This window comes from Pempheris klunzingeri, chromosome 22 (genome assembly GCF_042242105.1).
Source record: "Pempheris klunzingeri isolate RE-2024b chromosome 22, fPemKlu1.hap1, whole genome shotgun sequence".
NCBI classification, from domain to species: domain Eukaryota; kingdom Metazoa; phylum Chordata; class Actinopteri; order Acropomatiformes; family Pempheridae; genus Pempheris; species Pempheris klunzingeri.
The window spans coordinates 7,718,396-7,738,066 of NC_092033.1; the positions used below are offsets into that span (position 1 = coordinate 7,718,396).

At 40.9% G+C, this 19,671-nt stretch overlaps 1 protein-coding gene across 1 annotated transcript; it reads left to right on the forward strand.

Moving 5' to 3' along the window:
- The first annotated feature begins 2,824 nt into the window (after window positions 1-2,824).
- LOC139221782 (uncharacterized) lies at window positions 2,825-18,938 on the forward strand. Its single transcript, XM_070853718.1, has 24 exons — window positions 2,825-3,088; window positions 6,203-6,405; window positions 6,772-6,876; window positions 7,244-7,339; window positions 8,566-8,676; window positions 9,535-9,658; window positions 9,938-10,400; window positions 10,930-10,997; window positions 11,086-11,332; window positions 11,495-11,673; window positions 12,127-12,349; window positions 12,445-12,593; window positions 13,500-13,591; window positions 13,813-13,970; window positions 14,060-14,205; window positions 14,963-15,215; window positions 15,468-15,583; window positions 15,681-15,912; window positions 16,010-16,149; window positions 16,283-16,532; window positions 17,062-17,192; window positions 17,311-17,554; window positions 17,751-17,857; window positions 18,136-18,938. Exons 1-24 carry the CDS (start codon window positions 3,049-3,051, stop codon window positions 18,141-18,143), a joined length of 3,885 nt encoding a protein of 1,294 aa, XP_070709819.1. The 5' UTR covers window positions 2,825-3,048; the 3' UTR covers window positions 18,144-18,938.
- The last annotated feature ends 733 nt before the right edge of the window (window positions 18,939-19,671 follow it).

The window sequence follows — 19,671 nt, forward strand, 5'->3', positions numbered from 1 at the left end:
GTATGTTGCTGTAGCTGGTTGCAAAAAATATAATCCAGTCATTTACACAGTTAATAATTAAAGCTTAATGCAAAAGGAAAAGATGCCCACACTCACTCACCCGAGCTCTCAGTCCCAGGATGAGCTGAGTCTTCTGTTTGTAGTTTAGAAGCTCTGGGACCATCTCTGTCACTACTGTGATGAATTCAGCCAGTTTGTCATACTGGTCTATATTTCGCTCCTGGGCCACCTGCCACATGCAGGCTGACGTCAGCCTCAGTGGAGGAACCAGGAGGTGCAGGCACGATAGAGGGAGGTGAAGATCTAACAGTGTAGAGAAGGAAATAAACACCAAATTCTTAACTCATAAATGTCTTAAAACTTAAACTATATAGATGCACAACAATATATTCATCATGCAGTGGCATCTTATAATGCATCTTCCAACATATGAAACCACACCCTGTCCTGGAATAAGAGACATCCATTACAATAAATACAGTCAGTAAACATTGTAGAGCTGCAAATGGTGATTATTATCATTCCAGATCAGTCTGACTGTTATTTTGTCAGTTAATTGATTAATTAAGTCTAATAAGTAGCGGTATAAAGTAAATGATGCATTGCAATTTCCTAGATCCTTCAGATTGCTTGTTTGGTCAGTTCAACAATCCAAAGATATTTAAATTACAATAATATAAAACTGAGAGGCTGGAGCCAGACAATGCTTGTAGTTTTTACTGGATTAATGATTATCAAAACAGTTGCATATAATTTTTTGTATGCATACACTAACTTCTATAAATGTTAATTGATCTCTCACGCTGTGATAATCTAAGTATGATAGACGGCTGGAATTCAAGGGTTTTATTTTGAACACAACAAATACACGATAAAGGTAATTAGCCTGTCAAGTTGGGCGTGCAGTATATAATTTTCTTTGATTTTATGAGACAGATATTATTAATGAGCAGCAGTTAGTCCGCACTCCGGTGCGGTAGGTGGCGCTGATGAGCCTGACAAGCTGCTTTCTGGCCATCGGGGGACGCTGTGTTTTAAAGGGGCCGCTTCAGTACATTAGTCCTGACTCCTGTCTGAATTTAGCAGCACATTTCCACCAAATTAAATTCTACCACTAAGGCGACCAAGCCGAATTACTAAGAAGCCTTCAACGTTACTACATTTATGAGATAATCTCTCATAAATAAGTGGTTAGAAGCATATCCTGTGTAGATACAGACCTGGAGTTTTTGCCATTTCAGGAGCCGCGTTAGCGTTAGCAACTTTAGCTTTGCTAACCGTTTCAGCCCGTTATTTAGCTAGTAGCGGGGTTTAGAGCTTCTCAGTCAAGAACTACGTTTTATTTTACAAGTCCAGTGATAAATACATCCCAAATGCTTTGAGGATAATGAAGCCTAGCTCACGTTTTGGGCAAAAAAAATAGTCGATTGCTATCACTTCCGGTTCCCTCTTTTCAAAATAAGAATCTCGTGATTTAAGGAGACTGAAGAACATGGGACTGCCTGGCAAGTAGTTCATCTAAATAACCTCTATATATGCACATATATGTATATACAGGCACAGAGGTGGGTGACAAATGAAAGAAAAATATACAGCGTTTTGTTAAATTAGCAAAATGACATAACAGGTGCTGAGGAAAACTTGATATACTGTTTGCCTCAGAAGAGGTGACCTCATCCTCTAAACCTATATGTATTTTATTCATAAGACACACTTTGGTTGGGTTGATATGTGGTGACTGTGAATGCTATAACATAATTTAATACTCATCGAACCTTTCATTATAGGTTAATGTTAACTGCTGTAATAAACATCAGCATCTTTGGTCAAACTTAAAGCCAGATTATAGGTGTAGAGAACATTTTGGAGATTGGTCCCTCAATTTCATGGCAGGAAGTCTGCAGGAATGTTTGATAGACCTCATTAATGGAAAGAGTGCTCTCCACAGAGTCCCCGACTTGATCCTGCAGATGTGTTTTCAGATCCACACTCACACTCACACTCACTTATACTATAAGTAAAAAAGTTATCCCCACAGCCCACAAGTCATTTATACAGATTCATAAGGTTGCATGTGAATTAGAGCGTGCAAATATATGTGATTTATTAAGCAATTTAGGACACAGGTTTTTAGTTAGAAAGAAGTAAGAAAGTAGGCTAATTTAGGACCTGCCATACTGCTGTGAAGGAGAAAAAGAAAAACATGAGGTGCAGAATTAAGGAAGGATCAGGTGATGTTGAGTTGTCTCACCAATAATTGTTTGATAAAAAACAGAAAGTGACAGAAAATACCTAAATTATTTAGGTACAGTTTTGGTACTTGAACTTTGATATTTTGATTTCATGCTATTTTGCCCTTTTAATTCTGTTTTCACTTTTTTTTATCCACATGTGCCCAACTATTTTTATACATTTCTAGAAATATAAAAAGTAGTTAAAGTCTCTAACAGATGAATGAATGAATAACAACAATCCAAATGATATTTTACACTTTTTTGAGGAGTAGTTCTACTTTTGATCATTTTAAGGATATTTTTTAATCATATTGAAGTTAACTTTTGAATGCAGCGCCTTTGCTTGTAATGGAGTATTTTTTAAGTTGCTGCTTTTACTCAAGTTAAAGCTCAGATTGCCTCCACATGAGTACAAGACACCCAAATAAACACAAACCCATACTATTGCTTCTCAAACCTTTGGCACACGTAAAGCCAGTAGCGCCACCTGGTGTCGTAAAGTCTGAATCTCCTGGTTGATCCGGACTTCGTCAGCCAACCAGGAAAGAGGGCTTGCCGTGATCTGGACTGAGGCGGATGAGACCAGAAACCTTTGTTCTGTCTCTCCTTCCAGTGCGAGACCAAAAACCAAGAGCCCTTCAATGCGCCCTGCAAAATTACGCGCGGGTTTTGTGAGCAGGGATAGCTGGTGGATGCTTTTATCTGTCAGAAATTAGCTGCATTCATTTAGTCATTCATTAGGCTTGTTTTTTTTTTCCTGATCGCTACAACCCGAGGGGGACGTCTGGTCGTTTATTTTCCTGTCAGCCGCTAAATGGAAATAAACCGTGGGACTGAAAGTGGAAGCAGTCGAGGTGCGTGTATCCTGATCACGATATGTAATGATCCCTGATCTGTGTGCTGTCATCAGCGAGTTTACGGTGACCTTAACACATTTAATGGAAACGAGCCGCTTGTTTTCAGTGTAATGAGCCTGCAGTGTTTCTATAACTTGAGCCACAATCAGTATCTGAGGTGCTGCCTTGTTTCCATCACTCCATCCGCGACTAATTCATGTGGTAGAATAGTTTCCTTTTAGTATTGATCAGACCGTTATTATACTGATTCTAGTTCACCTGAAGCCTCCCGCATCACCAGATTGGCATAAATTCAATAGGCTGCTCGGTTGTGCACAAAATCAACAGGATGGGAGTTTGTTTTGAAATCTGATGGATGCTGCTGTCAGTGCACCTGAGAGCAGCACTCTCATGGCATTATCTCAGCCGGCACTAGAAATCAAGTTCACTTATGCATAGCGTGCTCTTGGCCAGCATGTGAAGTGTCAGGCGGATGTTGTTGACTCAGACTGCTCTGATTGCTTGTTGAAGTGAGGTTTGGATCCATTTTCCTTGTCGAAACATCAGAATTGAGCTCAAAACCACACACCAGTTTGTCTTCTGTTTTTTTGCAATCCTTTAAAACTTAATAACAGTTGGCAGTAATAATAATAATAACAATAAAATTATGATCTGTGCTAGTTGCTTTACTAAAACAATACAAATTGTAGGTCATTTTTTTTAACAGCTGCTGTTCATGTTTCCTTCTGCTGCAGCATAACAATCAGAAAATATCTGAAATTGTATTACTGCATGTGAGAGAAGCAACGTTCATCCATCACTCTTCATGGGAGGACAATTGACGTTAATGTTTTGCTGATATATTTTAGTTTTACACACTGATTTGTTTTTGCAAGCAGCTGGATGCAATCTAGATGGAATTCCTTTTTTTTTTTCAGTATGTGTAGTTTTATTTTGCGACATTATTATTTGATGTGATATTGTACATTTCTAGAAAATCATCAAAACAATCACACCACAAGGTCCGTTTAGTAGCTTTTCCAGGGCTTTTTATCTCATCACACAGACTTCCTCTGAGTTTAATGTACAGTGGGGCAAAAAAGTATTTAGTCAGCCACCAATTGTGCAAGTTCTCCCACTTAAAAAGATGAGAGAGGCCTGTAATTTCCATCATAGGTACACTTCAACTATGAGAGACAGAATGAGAAAAAAAAAATCCAGAAAGTCACATTGTCTGATTTTTAAAGAAATTATTTGCAAATTATGGTGGAAAATAAGTATTTGGTCAATAACAAAAGTTCATCTCAATACTTTGTTATATACCCTTTGTTGGCAATGACAGAGGTCAAACGTTTTCTGTAAGGTTTTCACACACTGTTGCTGGTATTTTGGCCCATTCCTCCATGCAGATCTCCTCTAGAGCAGTGATGTTTTGGGGCGGTCGCTGGGCAACATGGATTTTCAAGTCCCTCCAAAGATTTTCTATGGGGTTGAGATCTGGAGACTGGCTAGGCCACTCCAGGACCTTGAAATGCTTCTTACAAAGCCACTCTTTCGTTGCCCGGGCGGTGTGTTTGGGATCATTGTCATGCTGAAAGACCCAGCCACGTTTCATCTTCAATGCCCTTGCTGATGGAAGGAGGTTTTCACTCAAAATCTCACGATATATGGCCCCATTCATTCTTTCCTTTACACGGATCAGTCGTCCTGGTCCCTTTGCAGAAAAACAGCCCCAAAGCATGATGTTTCCACCCCCATGCTTCACAGTAGGTATGGTGTTCTTTGGATGCAACTCAGCATTCTTTCTCCTTCAAACACGACAAGTGAGTTTTGAGTTTTTACCAAAAAGTTCTATTTTGGTTTCATCTGACCATATGACATTCTCCCAATCCTCTTCTGGATCATTGAAATGCTCTCTAGCAAACTTCAGACGGGCCTGGACATGTACTGGCTTAAGCAGGGGGACACGCCTGGCACTGCAGGATTTGAGTCCCTGGCGGCGTAGTGTGTTACTGATGGTAGCCTTTGTTACTTTGGTCCCAGCTCTCTGCAGGTCATTCACTAGGTCCCCCCGTGTGGTTCTGGGATTTTTTCTCACCGTTCTTGTGATCATTTTGACCCCACGGGGTGAGATCTTGCGTGCAGCCCCAGATCGAGGGAGATTATCAGTGGTCTTGTATGTCTTCCATTTTCTAATAATTGCTCCCACAGTTTCTGGTGTCCTTTGACAGCTCTTTGGTCTTGGCCATAGTGGAGTTTGGGGTTGTGGACAGGTGTCTTTTATACTGATAACGAGTTCAAACAGGTACCATTAATACAGGTAACGAGTGGAGGACAGAGGAGCCTCTTAAAGAAGAAGTTACAGGTCTGTGAGAGCCAGAAATCTTGCTTGTTTGTAGGTGACCAAATACTTATTTTACCGAGGAATTTACCAATTAATTCATTAAAAATCCTACAATGTGATTTCCTGGATTCTTTCCCCCCATTTTGTCTCTCATAGTTGAAGTGTACCTATGATGAAAATTACAGGCCTCTCTCATCTTTTTAAGTGGGAGAACTTGCACAATTGGTGGCTGACTAAATACTTTTTTGCCCCACTGTATAAGCAGCTTGAGAAATAATTAACCAGATGATTCGTGTCTCTTTTTGCTGGCTTGTCCGTCCCTGACAAAACTACCTCATTGCACAGCTTCAAATGTTATATTCAAATCCAGTATTGCCAATTTCCCATAAAGCAGTCCTGCTTATTGATTTGCAGAATTCCCCCCAAAGGTCTAATACAATTAGAGATATTAAAGTGATAGCTCTAAATCAATAGATGATAAGAGACACCTTTTATATCATATTGCCCAATCCCTCAGCTGATTGGGAAAAGACCTCTGACATGAAATTAGACCCAAAAAACTGTAATTCAACCAGTAGAGATGTGTGCAGGTGTTTCATGTAACCTGGTTATTGGGTTACCTGTCTCAGGTTTTTTTTACTCCTGCTCAAGTTGTGGGTAATTTGAAACACTCACTGTTGCATGTTGATGCACAGTAATCCTCTCTAGGCTGGACCAAAACACTTCTGACTGTCATTTACAGGACATGTTAAAACGTTTTTGGGGTTAACGTCCTCACTCTTTTTCAGGTAATGATCTTCCAGTCCACTGTCTACGCCTCCTGGCCCCGCCCTTGCAGCTTTTATCAGCTGCAGTGTGGCAAGTAGTGCAGCAGGGACTTGTGGAGCACTATGGGATGCTGGAGGAGTTTGTTACCATGGTGACGGAGCTGGTCCCAGAGCTGATGAGCTACAGTCAGAGGGCTCAGCTCATCCTGGGACTCAGAGCCAGGGTGTGTAATATTCACTGTTCAATCATACTGACACAATTTTCAGATTCATAAACCATCTTTTAGTAGTTTGGAAAGAAGGTTATGGCTGTAGACAGTCAATAGTTTGCCTCAGTGGTGTTTTGGATATGTAATGTCAGTACTCTCTCTCGTTTATGTTTGTACATATTTGATTTCTTCTCTTATAAATCATGTGGAAAGAGTAACAACCCTGAAGAAAAAGTCAAATATTTAATTCACAACTCAAGTGAACACAGAAAAGAGAGCAGAGATAATGCAAAGTTCGTCAGTAGCTTGTAGTCTGGAAGGCTCATAAACTCACACTGTTTAAATGTGTGTGTGTTTTTGTTTTGATGGTTGTACATTCAGCTGGTTCTGGAGATGTGTCGAAGCGAGCAGCCAGTGGACATGCAGACCATTCAGCCACACCTGGACAGAATCAAAGCTCCTGTCAGCACTGCCAAGGATCACCATGTAGGTAAACGGTCGCTGGTAAACACACAAGTGTGTCTTTGTGGTGTGGACGTTAACTGGGTCCGTTACAACTGACTGAGTGTCATGAATGTTGGATTGTTTAAACCTGCTAAACACCTACCTGTTTTAAATCTCTAGAATACACTGCTGTTTTCTTGAATGTGCATTATCTCCAATGAAAGAGTTAATACAGGGGATACTATACTGAAGCCTACTGTAAAATGTGGCCGACACTATCGTCACTTGTGTGGCCAAACATTTGTTTTCAGTTCCCATGATTTGAGCATGTCTGTGTTCTTATTGTGTGTGTGTGTGTGTGTGTGTGTGTGTGTGTGTGTGTGTGCGTGTGTGTGCGCCTGCCTAACAGGTAACCATTAACCAGGTGGAGGAATCTGAGGTGAACTTTGTGGAGTTGGTGCATTCGTTACTGGAGGATCCCTCAGAAAGAAAATATTTTTTCGAGGTGAGACAGCACTCACTCCTACTTACTTTATTCGTCCCCTCGGGGAAATGCAGGCTTCCGCACAGTCAATTGACAAATAATAAAATGGACAAATAATGAATAATAAAAGTCAGTGAGACAGTAAAGTCAGTCAGTGAAACCAGCGAAAAATAGCACAATTACACATTGTTAAATAAAAGAAAAAAGCAGAAAAAAATATAGATAAATAAGCCACCGTTGCACATTGTCCAGGGGGAGGGGCGCCTGGAGACAGAGAGAAAGAGAGAGTGGGTGGGTCATGAGCCACTGCCCTCGTCTGAGGTGTTGTACAGTCTGATGACTGTGGGGACAAAGGATCCTCTGTTCCGTTCAGGCCTCAGGCGCAGCGAGAGGAGCCGTCCACTGCGGCTGCTCCTCTGTCCTGGCTGGGTGTGGTGAAGAGGCTGGCTGACGTTGTCCATGACGGCCTGCAGCTTGCTCTGTGTGCGTCTCTCCACCACGAACCCACCAACCCTGCCTTTTAACCAGCTTGTCCAGCCGCCTGCTGTTCTTAGCTGTCATTTTACCTCCCCTGCATGCATAACATTGTACACATTGACATGAAACCATCTAAATATTCTGAGTGCTACCGGAAAATCCATCAGTACTCCGTCTGACTGACTGCATCTTGTTCTCTAATACAGTACAGAATATTTCACCGTTCACTCATATGGGTTCCTCAGATTTGATTATCTCTCCAGGTCTTTGGTCTGATGCTCTCTGAGGACACAGAGGCACTGATGTGAAATTAGAGAACAAGTGCAAAGCATTTAGAGTTTTGAGTCATTTGGCTATTAATAATTTCAAGAGGAATGATGGCTACTGAACAGGCCTGTGTGGTTAAGAGTGTAATCATCATATTGTTCACAAGAGATGGTGGGTTAATGAAATGGCTAAATACAGCTGTGACAGAATTATGGCCAAATCTGCAGGCAGTTAAACCATTTCTCAAGTCTGAGGCCTTTGTGCCTAACTCAGTATTTCAGACACACCTGTTACATCAGAGGAGTTACCGTACCAGTGACGTGAGGATGGCTGGGCTGCACGTCAGGAAACTCAAACAAGCTCTCCACAAAGTCCTGCTACAGCGGTGAACTCACTGGGTCAGGACACAGTTTCCCATCAAAAACCCACCCTAACTCTCTCTCTCTCTCTCTCTCTCTCTCTCTCTCTCTCTCTCTCTCTCTCTCTCTCTCTCTCATTTGCAGGAAATCTTCCCTGTATATTTTGGCTCAAAGTATGACGCAGCGCTAGAGATGTTGGTGTGGGAGTTCATTTCAAGACTGGAGGAGCTGCTGCCTGTCCCAGACTTCACACAGGTGCCACATTTCTTTGAAATCTAGCTTGGCACACATTATAAGCCAATTGCATGATAGTCACAACAGCAATGATATACCACCTGCTTATAATTATCAGTGTTACACTTTTCCTAAAACTATTTGTGGTAATTCAGATGCCTTATTTGGTCTTAATTGTTTATCTATTTATTTGTCTCTCCAACATATCTGATATACTAATGGCTGAGTTGGCCTGATAATATGCTCTGTACATTTACATTTAAAAGGGAATTTTGGTTGCTGTATTGCTTCTATCAAGGCGATTTCAAGCCTTTCATAGCCACTCTGCTGCTGACATTCAACAGAGTTGATGTGAAATGTGAAAAACGGCTGCCAGGGGAGGTTATTAGGCCCTGTGGGAGGTCTGCACTACTTGTTTTGCCTCTGCCTTGCATTTCACTTTCAGAATAAACCAAATAGAAAGCCAACAAGTGTATCGCCAGGAAAAAGCTATGGCATTATTTCATACTGAATTGCTTTTTTTTCAGGCTTGCTGTGGGACATAAGCCCAGTGCAGGGGCCCATCTGCCTGCACCACTGACCTAGAGACAGATATAGACGCGGGTTAACTGGGTACAGGTGCAACATAGTGTCCCAGTGGACTGCTTCCTCCATCCACCTCCGTTACTGTAGCAAGCAGTGGCAGACTAGCTATATAATGAAGTCAGATTGTCACATACTGCAAAATAAAAAATGGTCATTAGGCCAGAAAGTTTTCATTTCCTTGCACAGGAAAAGTCATAACCCCTCATTACAGGGGTCAGTCTGGGAAAATTAACACATTTTTATCTTCCGTTTGAACTCCCTGAGCGTCACTCATAACTTGATCTCTCTTCTCAGTTGGCAGCTTTGCTCGGAGACGCTCCGTCATTCCTGGATGACTGTTTACAATCCTTTTTCCCGCCAGAGGATGTGAAGGCTGTAATTGAACACCACAGAAACCTCGGTCATTTTGAGGAGAAAGGTACCGTAAATCCATGGATGTTAACTGTAGTTGTACACAATAACATCAGTAACAAAATAAATGGTCAGCACTGAAACAGGAAGCTATATAATTGCAGTTTAGATGACCAATCAGTCAGAAGTCTGTTTGTTTTTTATACCTATTTCCCCATGTTTCCTAAATAATGAGATTATTTACTGTAGATTATTTTTGTTTGAATTTGACAGTTTTTCTCATCAGTTGATTTATGTTTGGACCAAGCTGGGGTCTGATGAACCGTCTTTTTTTTCTCATATGTAGATCCTAGATTATTACCGATGGATGACTGCATCCTCTCCTCCCTGTCTCTGCCCCCGGGGACCAAACCTGTCATGAACACCTCTTGCTCACCTGCTCTCAAAGATTCAAACCCTCCGGAGCACAAAGGACATCTTGATGCTCCCTTCAACACAAGCAGTCTGGAGAGGTCCAGCAGGGGCACCTCTGAGAGTCTGAGACAAAGACTGAAGGAGACAACAGAGTCAGGCAGTTGGCAGGTTAGAGGTGGGAACAATTCTCAGGAGAGGAAAGCCCAAAACTCAGTTAGTGCACCACCATGTGATGAAACCATAGACCTCACTGCGTCCAGTGAAATAGCAGATGCAGACTCAGCAGCCGATGACAACAGCCAAAGCTTGAGGGGAGCGCGGTCTCTCAGAAAGAGGAAGCTGAGCGGAGATGTGGACATTCCCGCAAAACAGACGGCGGAGGCAACAGCTTTCTTGTAAGATAACAGAAATGTTTTGTTCATTTGTGAACACATAAACATGACAGTGAACCCCACTACCACTGGTTCAGTGGGCAGGCTTCACTTTTGTTTTATTCTCATCACTTATGGTTAATTGAAAATATGTTTCTACGGATAATAATGTTCATTGATCCCCACTTTGATTTAGATTGAAATATCTCAACATATATTTTATGGATTGGCAAAACAATTTGTTCCAACATTCATTATCCCAGAAAATGCCAGTAACCTTTGTGATCCCTTGACTTTTTGTCTACTGGTGTCATTTTCAAATGTTTATGAGACATATCCTTTTGTTTATGCCTGTAAAATAGTGACATTCCCATCAGCATCAGCTGCACTTTGTGTTTAGGGCTAATTAGCAAATGTTTCATGTGCTTTGCAGCTGGATTATGCCCAGATCCAAACAAATTTTTGGGGGGATCACAAACCAAGAAAATTCACTGTGGCACACATACCTTTTTCTGATCAGTTTTATCTAGTGTGTGTTTTTCCATCTTTAAAGGGATTCGTCAGTGGATGATGAGAATTCAGGTGAATCTCCTCTAATCTCGATATGGGGCGACTATACAGGTTTGTACCGCTTATGAATGGATCAGTGGATACTTTGGTAAATCGGTCTAAACTCAGGCGTTTGACTAGCTCTTCCGTTTTGTGTTAGACTCTCAGGAAGGGACTCTCCCAGTTGTAACTGACACAAAGGTTCCCTGGTCGGACGAGGAGACGCTCAATCTGCTCGACATCTGGGGGAAAGACTCGGTTCAGCGGGCTTTGAAGGGCTGCTTGAAAAACCGCCACATATTCACGCAGATTGCACAGAAGATGGCAGAGAGAGGCTACATGAGAACAGTGGAACAGTGCCAGACCAGGATCAAACGATTGAAGAAATGTTTCCGCCAGAACAACAAGTGGGTATTAAACCAACTATCATCCTTTCATTCTGTTAGTCTTTCTGTCCAATTATTGCAGTTTGTCAGATTTCCCTCAGACCGTAGATGTCACAGCTGCAAATTGTAAAACAAAAGACAAAAAAGCAATTGAAGCTTTCCTTTTCCCCGATCTAACACCAGAGGGAATCCCAGGCTGGAGTACAAATTTTATGAGCCGCTGGAGCGAGTACTCGGCTCGTCAGCTCCCTCAGCCGTTCCTGAGGTCACTTACGATGTTGAAGAGGTCATCGATGAGGAAGAGTCCCAAGACGGCGATGAGGAGTTGCAGTTTCTCGGCCGTACGAGCCGAGTGGAAATTGGTACAATGTCACAATTTCATACTTACTGAGTCAGTTAAACCACTGCTGCAGAAAAGGCAGTTAGAGGTTTGATAACTTAACAAATTGAATTAATGTTTCTGTTGGTCAGATTAGGGCTGCAGCAGAAAATAGTGAGAAATACCTGCTATGATTTTCGACAGTACAAGGTCATGTATTTATGATTGCTAACCAGCAGTCAAAGTAAAGATAAAATGTAATCAGTTTTCTGAATATAAATTACAAGTTTGTATCCTAATTTTAACAAAAATATTCAGTTCAGTCAGAGCAAGAATTGTGTAGCATGCACATTAGTAATAGTTGTCAGTGTCTTGCATTTAACTGTATTACCAGCATAGTGTAAGGTATTTCTGTTGTTTTGACATCAACCATAATCTATGGTTTTATTAAAATGACAATATTTGTCAATTAATATGATTCATATTTTTATTTAAGGAACTAGAAGCGTTCCCTGGACTGACTTTGAGACGTTGGCCCTCATCAACACGTGGGGTGAGGAGAAATTACAGCAGGAGCTGAGAGGGATGCACAGAACCGGACACATTTTCTCCAGCATATCCAACAAGATGTCCGCCCTGGGCTTCTCCCGAACACCAGAGCAGTGCCAAACAAGGCTCAAGAGGCTGAAGTCAAATTTCAGGCAATGCTACCAAAACAAGTATGTGTGCTTACAGCAGGAAGAGTGACAGCCAACGTTCAAGGTTCCTGTTGATTTACAGTATATATTCATTCTCTTCTTATCCCTCCATGTAGCCTGAAGGGACAGGAGCAACTTGAGTGCAAGTTTTACAATGAACTGGGAAGAATTTTAGTGAAGGACTTCCCTTCAGTGCCACAGCTGGAGGAAGCACCAGGAGAGCCTGACGACAACGACTTTCCTTCCTTCTCCCATCAGGATATCGGTAAACTCGAATGTTTCCCACTGATGGAAGGAGGTGTGGGGGGAGAACAGTATAAGTTATAGAAAGAGCCTTTAATGAAAAACAGTTTTTAGATAGTAAATCAGCGGGTTTAAGACACTGTGTTTTCAGATGGTGAAGTGATATAGACACGTCACTAATAAAATGTAAGGGAGCCTTGAATACAGCTAAACAAGAATCTTAATTAAATGCAAAAAGCTTCAGATTATCCATACTATATTTAGAGTTGTTTGGACCCGTACATTGAGCTTTTACCCTCAGGGAGGCGCTAGAGCCACTACAAATGTATATAAGCAGGTTGTCCTGTCAATTGCAGTTAAAATACTGTACGCAAAGTCTCTGTTTGCCTCTTTTTCTCTCTTGCCTCTTACTAGTTTTTACACCCAGCCTGCTCCGTATTTTAGGATTTTTATTACTGCATCTGTCAGTTTTGTCTTTTTTTGCTCATGAACTGTTTTATGCTGTGAGTCATAAAGCCAAACATTTTTCCACAATGTGGACAATAAAGTTCCAAAAGATAGGATTGGACAAATACAACATTTATTGGCTTTTTACTACACCAGTCAATCCAAAAAGTACTGTAGAGGTCTTCAACAAGTATAGCTCTGTTAAATTTCCCAGAAATATGAAAGGCCATGTCCAAATAAATACCAAATACATTTGCAAAATAACAACAATAATAACTTTTAATCAATCAATGTAATTTTAGTGGCATAGTATACTTAAATTAATCTTTATTGTTCAACATCATGGCATATTCAAAACAAAAACAGTCAAATGATATAGCATCAGCATTAGTAATAAAGTGACCAATGAATAGACGATGGCAGAATCAGCTCTATAGCGGTTTCAAATTAAATGCTTGCTTTTCTGTTTGTGTCTCTTCAGAGTCTGCTCTGGGCGTTCAGGAAGACCGGAAGAAAGTGCCCTGGTCAGACAAAGAGACCATCATCCTTCTGGAGCTCTGGGGAGACTCACAGGTAGAGCATCAAATCTCATTATGGACATTTGGATTAAGACACAATTACGCCTTTACTCTCTTAATAGTCAGGCTGAACTTTCATCACACTCTTTATCATCAGTTCTTTAATAAAAGTCAGCAATTCAGAGGTCTAAACGGTGCTATTGTTGACTGTACATCTTCTTAAAATGTTTTATTTTTTATATCACCACCTGGACTTAAACTTTCCTCTACATTTAGGTGCAGCAGAGCATAAGACGCTACCCACACAATGGTCACATTTTCACTGAAATATCAGAGAAACTCAGTGCCAATGGCTACTCCCGCAGCCCAGATCAGTGCCACACCAGGATCAAACGGCTGAAAGCCACCTATCGGCAGTGTCAGGAAAACATGAGGTAACCGCTGCACGTGAATATTCAGTTTGCCAACTGTACTGTTGAGCCAACCTGTGTGTATTAATACAACTGCCTTTTACTGCCCACAGCTCATCTGGCACGGACAAGGTTGACTTTAAATTCTATGATCTGCTGGAACAAATCCTTGACAAGCAGCCGTCAACATCTTCCACTATGATTACAGACTCCATCGAAATATCAGAGGACTCCAATGGTGAATCAGTGATGGAAACAGGTAAAAAAAAATCCCCTCGTCCACTCTGTGCAGTGGATTGTAAGGCAGCATTACTGAAGATTACTCTCTCTGGTGATCGTGGGTACAATCATGTAGTTTTACACCATATATGGAGTGTTTTAAAGGCTTTTGTTAAAGCAGCGTAAATATATAAGAACAACTAAAAAGGGGAAAAGTTTGATTGCTGTAAACTAACAGGCTAATTTGCTTGATTTTAGTGTTTTCATGCTGCTTTAACAGTTCTACAATGTTCTTCGTGTGGAAATTTTGTAATGTTTTATATTCAATACACTAACATTTGAATTAGATTTGTACAGCATAATAATTGCTTAGTTATAAAATGAATGGGTGTAAATGGAGCCCCAAATGCTTTAAAAAATTACATAATAAAAATGCAAAATACTCCCCTCTATTATAATGAGCGAGAATAAAGTTCATCAATGTACAAAACTGAGTATTTTTAAGTCTTTGCTGTATGTAATAGCTGAGTTTATACATACAGTATAAGTGAATGGGGCTTTAAAAGTTTGAATACAACGTGTAACTCACAATAACTCATTTACTTAATGGACATATGTGCAGCTGTTCTGTGTGGTGTAGCCACCATTTAGATAGTATTTTAGGCACTTATTGTGTCATTTAAGTGCTGGGATCGTTGGAAAAATCTAACTTCTCGGCTGAAACTAGCTGTTATGAAATAGTCTGTTCACAGCAAAACCAGCGCAAACAGTGACAGATGCTGTGTTTCTACTGTAAGATGGAGAAATCAGCATGTCAACAGAAAAACCAGCACCTGGCTCGTGGTCAGATGAGGAGACCCTGGCGCTTATCGAGATCTGGGGCGAAGAAGACGCTCAGAGGGCTCTGAGAGGTTTCGTCCACAACGGACACGTTTACGACGACATTTCGGAGAAAATGCAAGACCTTGGCTACTCAAAAACCCCGGAGCAGTGCCGCTGGAAAGTCAAATCACTGAGGAACAACTTTCGACAGTGCTACGACAGGAAAAAGTGAGATTAGTCTTTGTATCAGTTTACTGTCTGTTTGCAAACGTAATTCAGTATGACAGTAACTGTTCATATTTATGTCTTCTCTTTTTTAAAATGTATTTAGTAATCTCACATTATCTTAATTTGGAATTATTCTAGTAGTTTATAGTCATTATTAGTTTAATACGTTTACAGAGGGATCCATCTTTTTACCGTTTAACAAAAGCAGAACATTGAGTGTTTAGTCATTTGAGATCTTTTCACTCCCTGTAGATGTGGAAGAAAAGTAGATTATAGATTCTACGACCACCTGGAACAAATACTTGGACAGGAGGCAGTTTCTATTGATCAGTATGATGAAAGAGAAGAACAAGCAGACCAGGATCCAGGTACAGTTACATTTTCATTCCTTCACACAGTAAGAGAAATGCTCCATTAGATAAACACCTTATCAGCTTCTCAGACTGCTGCATCCACCTGAAATAGTTGCAGATGGTGGAAGCACAGCATGGACGGAGCAGGAGACTGTCGCTTTTGTTGAGATGTGGGCTGCGGATGACGTGCAACTCAGCCTGAGAACCTGCGTCCGCAACGGACACATATTCGCCGACATATCGGAGAAAATGGTCGCCATGGGATACCAGAAGACGGCGGAGCAGTGCCACTCCCGGATCAAAAGGTTGAAGAAGACTTACAGGCGTTACTTCAACTCCCTGAGGTAAGCTGGAGATGAGTGGTTATCTCCCATGGAACTTAAGATCACCATTTCCATCCTAGCAGATCTATTTCCAGCTTTCCTGTTTTACATTTTCCAGAAGTGGAGGACGGCCCGCAGCATTTCGATACTTCCACCTCCTGGCTCCGGTACTCGGTGATAACTCTGTGTGTGCTGATGTGGACACTACTGCTGCAGACACCACCATCCCACCCCTTATGGACGAGGATCCCGACATGTGTAGGTTTAAATTTTAAACTGCAACTTGTGTCATCACATTTTCAGACCACTTGTACACAGTGTTATTGTGCAGATATCATGTAGAAATCAAAGATTAAACCCCCAATAATGAATGTGTTGTTCCTCCACTTAGATGACCAGCCCTCAGCCAGCCACCTCCTAGCCGACCCCAGCAGAAAGATGCCGTGGTCGGATCAGGAAACTCGCACCCTGCTGGAGATCTGGGGTGAAGACAGCGTCCAGCTCACCCTGAGGGGATGCCTGAAGAACCGCCACGTGTTTGAGTACATCTCTGACAGGATGAGTGACCAAGGATTCATAAGGACTTCAGAGCAGTGCTACACCCGTGTTAAACGTCTTAAACACGGCTTCCTCCACGAAAAGTCAGTCGTGACAAAACTATGATTCTTTTTCCTTCCAACATTTGTATAATTGGCTTCATTTGTATTGATTTTAAGCCATTTTAGCTGGTTAGATGTCAAACAAACCCCACACAATATTCTACAAATCATGTTTGCTCTTGATCAATGAATACAACAAGTTTCTTTTATTACTGTGACAATGTATGTCAGGGTGACAGCTTTGTGACTCAAGGGCCTTGAAAGGAGTTGTTAAAATTGGAACTATTTATCAATGTAATTTTTAAAACAAACCCTGTAATGGGCACTGGCTTTGATTAAAGCAGCAGCGTTTAAATGATATTTGTTTTGTTTTGCTGAATCATGACTAAAATCCCCAATTCTGTTTGAATCTGACCAGTTTTTGTTGTTAAAGTTGCTCTCTGTAATATTTAATCGTCAGTAAAAACGTGGGGTTTGGATCCTTGTATCCTGTGATTAACTTTCCCGGTTCATCACTGAATACAGATTTAAATGTGGAACTGCGACTTGTTTTTTTCCCCTTTAAATTCAGGGAGGAATTTAAATTCTTCAACGAGATGGATGAAATCTTCAGGAGGGAGCTGAAAGTGGACGGCTCAGTGGCGGATGCGTCGGTCACAGATGAGCCGGACGACTGCACACCGGTGCCTGGTCAAAAGAAAGGTGAAACTAAAAGCTGTTTCTCAAGCAAATAACATGAGCAAACCTCTCTCTTTTGTCATTATTGTAATTATGCTATATTGTTCTCATTCTAACACTTCCATTCTGCTGCTTGTCTCAGGTACTCAGTGGGTGGCTGACAGCTCCAAGCTGACCTGGAGCGACGGGGAGACCGAGGCCCTCCTGGACATATGGGGGAGCGAGGAGATCCAGCAGAACTTGAGGGGCTGCACCAAGAATAAACACATCTTCATCCAGATCTCTGAGGTCATGGCCAGCCAGGGCTACCTGCGCACTCCTGAACAGTGTCAGACCAGGATAAAGAGGCTGAGGGCTAATTTCAGACACTTCCTGGAGGGCAGAAAGTAAGCTCTGTTTTTCATTATGGGAGGATGACTCCGTGGTGTAATGTTTGTCATGCTGTAGTTCTTAACATCTACTTTAATCACACAGTTTCACTCTCTAATCATATTTCACATCTGATAACATTAGATCATCCACTGTTGGCCATATTAATTTATGGCAAAGCTTACAACAAGAAATTCTGTTTCCTTTTTCCAGAGGAGATAAGCAGGAATGCAAATACTTTGACCAGTTGGTGCAGATATTTGGCAGCAAATATGTAATACACTCTGACCCCCTGGCTGATGATACAACTGATGGTGTAGGTAAGAAGTCACAATGTCTCATTGTTGTCCATCATGTTAGTATTATAGTGACTTTATCAACTAGATCATGCTTGTGGTTGCAAATGCAAACCTAAACCTAACCAGCATCTTTATTGTCCCACTGGGACAATTAGGTCTAAACATAACCCTATCACTAACTTTTTCGCCAAAGCAACTCATTTGAATAACCAAATGCTGTATAATTAAGCATATACATATGGTAGTTTGGAAGTCATACTCACAGTTAAATATCTAAAACTTTGTATTGTCTGATCCAGAGACCTGAAACATCATCATAGAATGAAATCAAGAGGACTCGGCAGCTGCAGGCTGACGGAGGAACATCCAAGGAGATTCATGCAGAAACTGTTATATTAGCGGCTGTGATGTGCAGTTGTTTACAGATGACAGAAGAGAGCCAGTCCAGGCTCCTTCAGATCTACGTTTGCCTCTGTACATACTCCAAATACTTATACATTCTTCATACGCACAGACCTGCTGTAGGCTGTAGTGGTGTGTGTCTGTGTGTGCGTGTGCGCGTGTGCCTGTTTGTGTGTGTGTGTGTGTGTGTGTGTGTGTGTTTTGGACCCCTCCACCAGAGTGTCTTTGTGATTATTTACGACAGAGCCATGACACTAAAACCAGGAAGCTCAGGGCTCGAGGGACAAAAACAAATCTCTGATCTTGAGCTGGTGGGAGTCGCACAAAATTCTGTGCTCCTCCAGAAAACGTGTTTTTATTAGAATTTAGTTATTTTGTACTTGAACTAAAAGTGAGTGAGTCAAAGCACATGCAAAAAGAAATACACATAAAGCCTCCGTTACTGTATTGCTGTTGCTTTTTCGCTTTTTCTTACTTCAGTTGTTTTGTTGTACTTCAGTTGTTGTCTCTCTAATGTTTCAAACCTGAGTTGGTGAAAGTTTAATTTATTGTTGATAATGTTTATTTTATTTTGTACTCAGTATGAGTTGATCTTGTTCAGAATCTTACTTATTTAAATTATTTACACTAAATATGTTCCACTTCAAACTTTATTGAAGCACATCTTTTTCAGAAACATGTAGAGGTTTTGTCACGTGCATTAAAAGGAACTTGAACTGTTTGATTGAAGATTTGTTTCGGTGATTTGTTGTGTTTATTTTTTATTTTTTTACATGAAAAATATATCAAGTGTTTAATATTGTAGACGGTGCACTAGAATCATAAATGACAAAAAATAATCATAATAAAATAAAAATACAATCACAAGGTGAAATTAAAGCGTAACAATCATACAACAATTCACTTCAAAGTACAGTACATTCAGTGCTTGAGAGGTACAAATCTGCATAAAATGTCTAGAAATGATCTATATTTAAAAGTATATCAAATCTCTCTTCAGTAATATAAGAGGTGAGGTAAAACCAAAGCATTACGGGAACGACGCAACTGGCACAAGCAATTTAATCAAAGTGTGATCTGTTTCCTCGGCATTAAAGATTAAATGAGCAAGTCTTTTAAACTAGGATTAATGTAGTAGGGAGCATCTCAGTGCAACTCAGTACATATACTCAAGTACTACAAAGCACTGAGGTACTATGTAGTACTTGAGTATCTGACGTGTATCAACAAATTAAGATTTTATATTCAGTACACAGGATAAAAAGAATCACAGATATACTGATAGACAATTGTGGGATAATACTAAATATCAAAACGGTGTTCAAGAGTAACACAAGCAGAGCAACATTATCTCTATTACTACTTCCTGTAAATGGGAATTAAGGCACAAAGAAATATGCTTTCGCAGTGAGAAAGCCCAGAGTCTTTCTCTC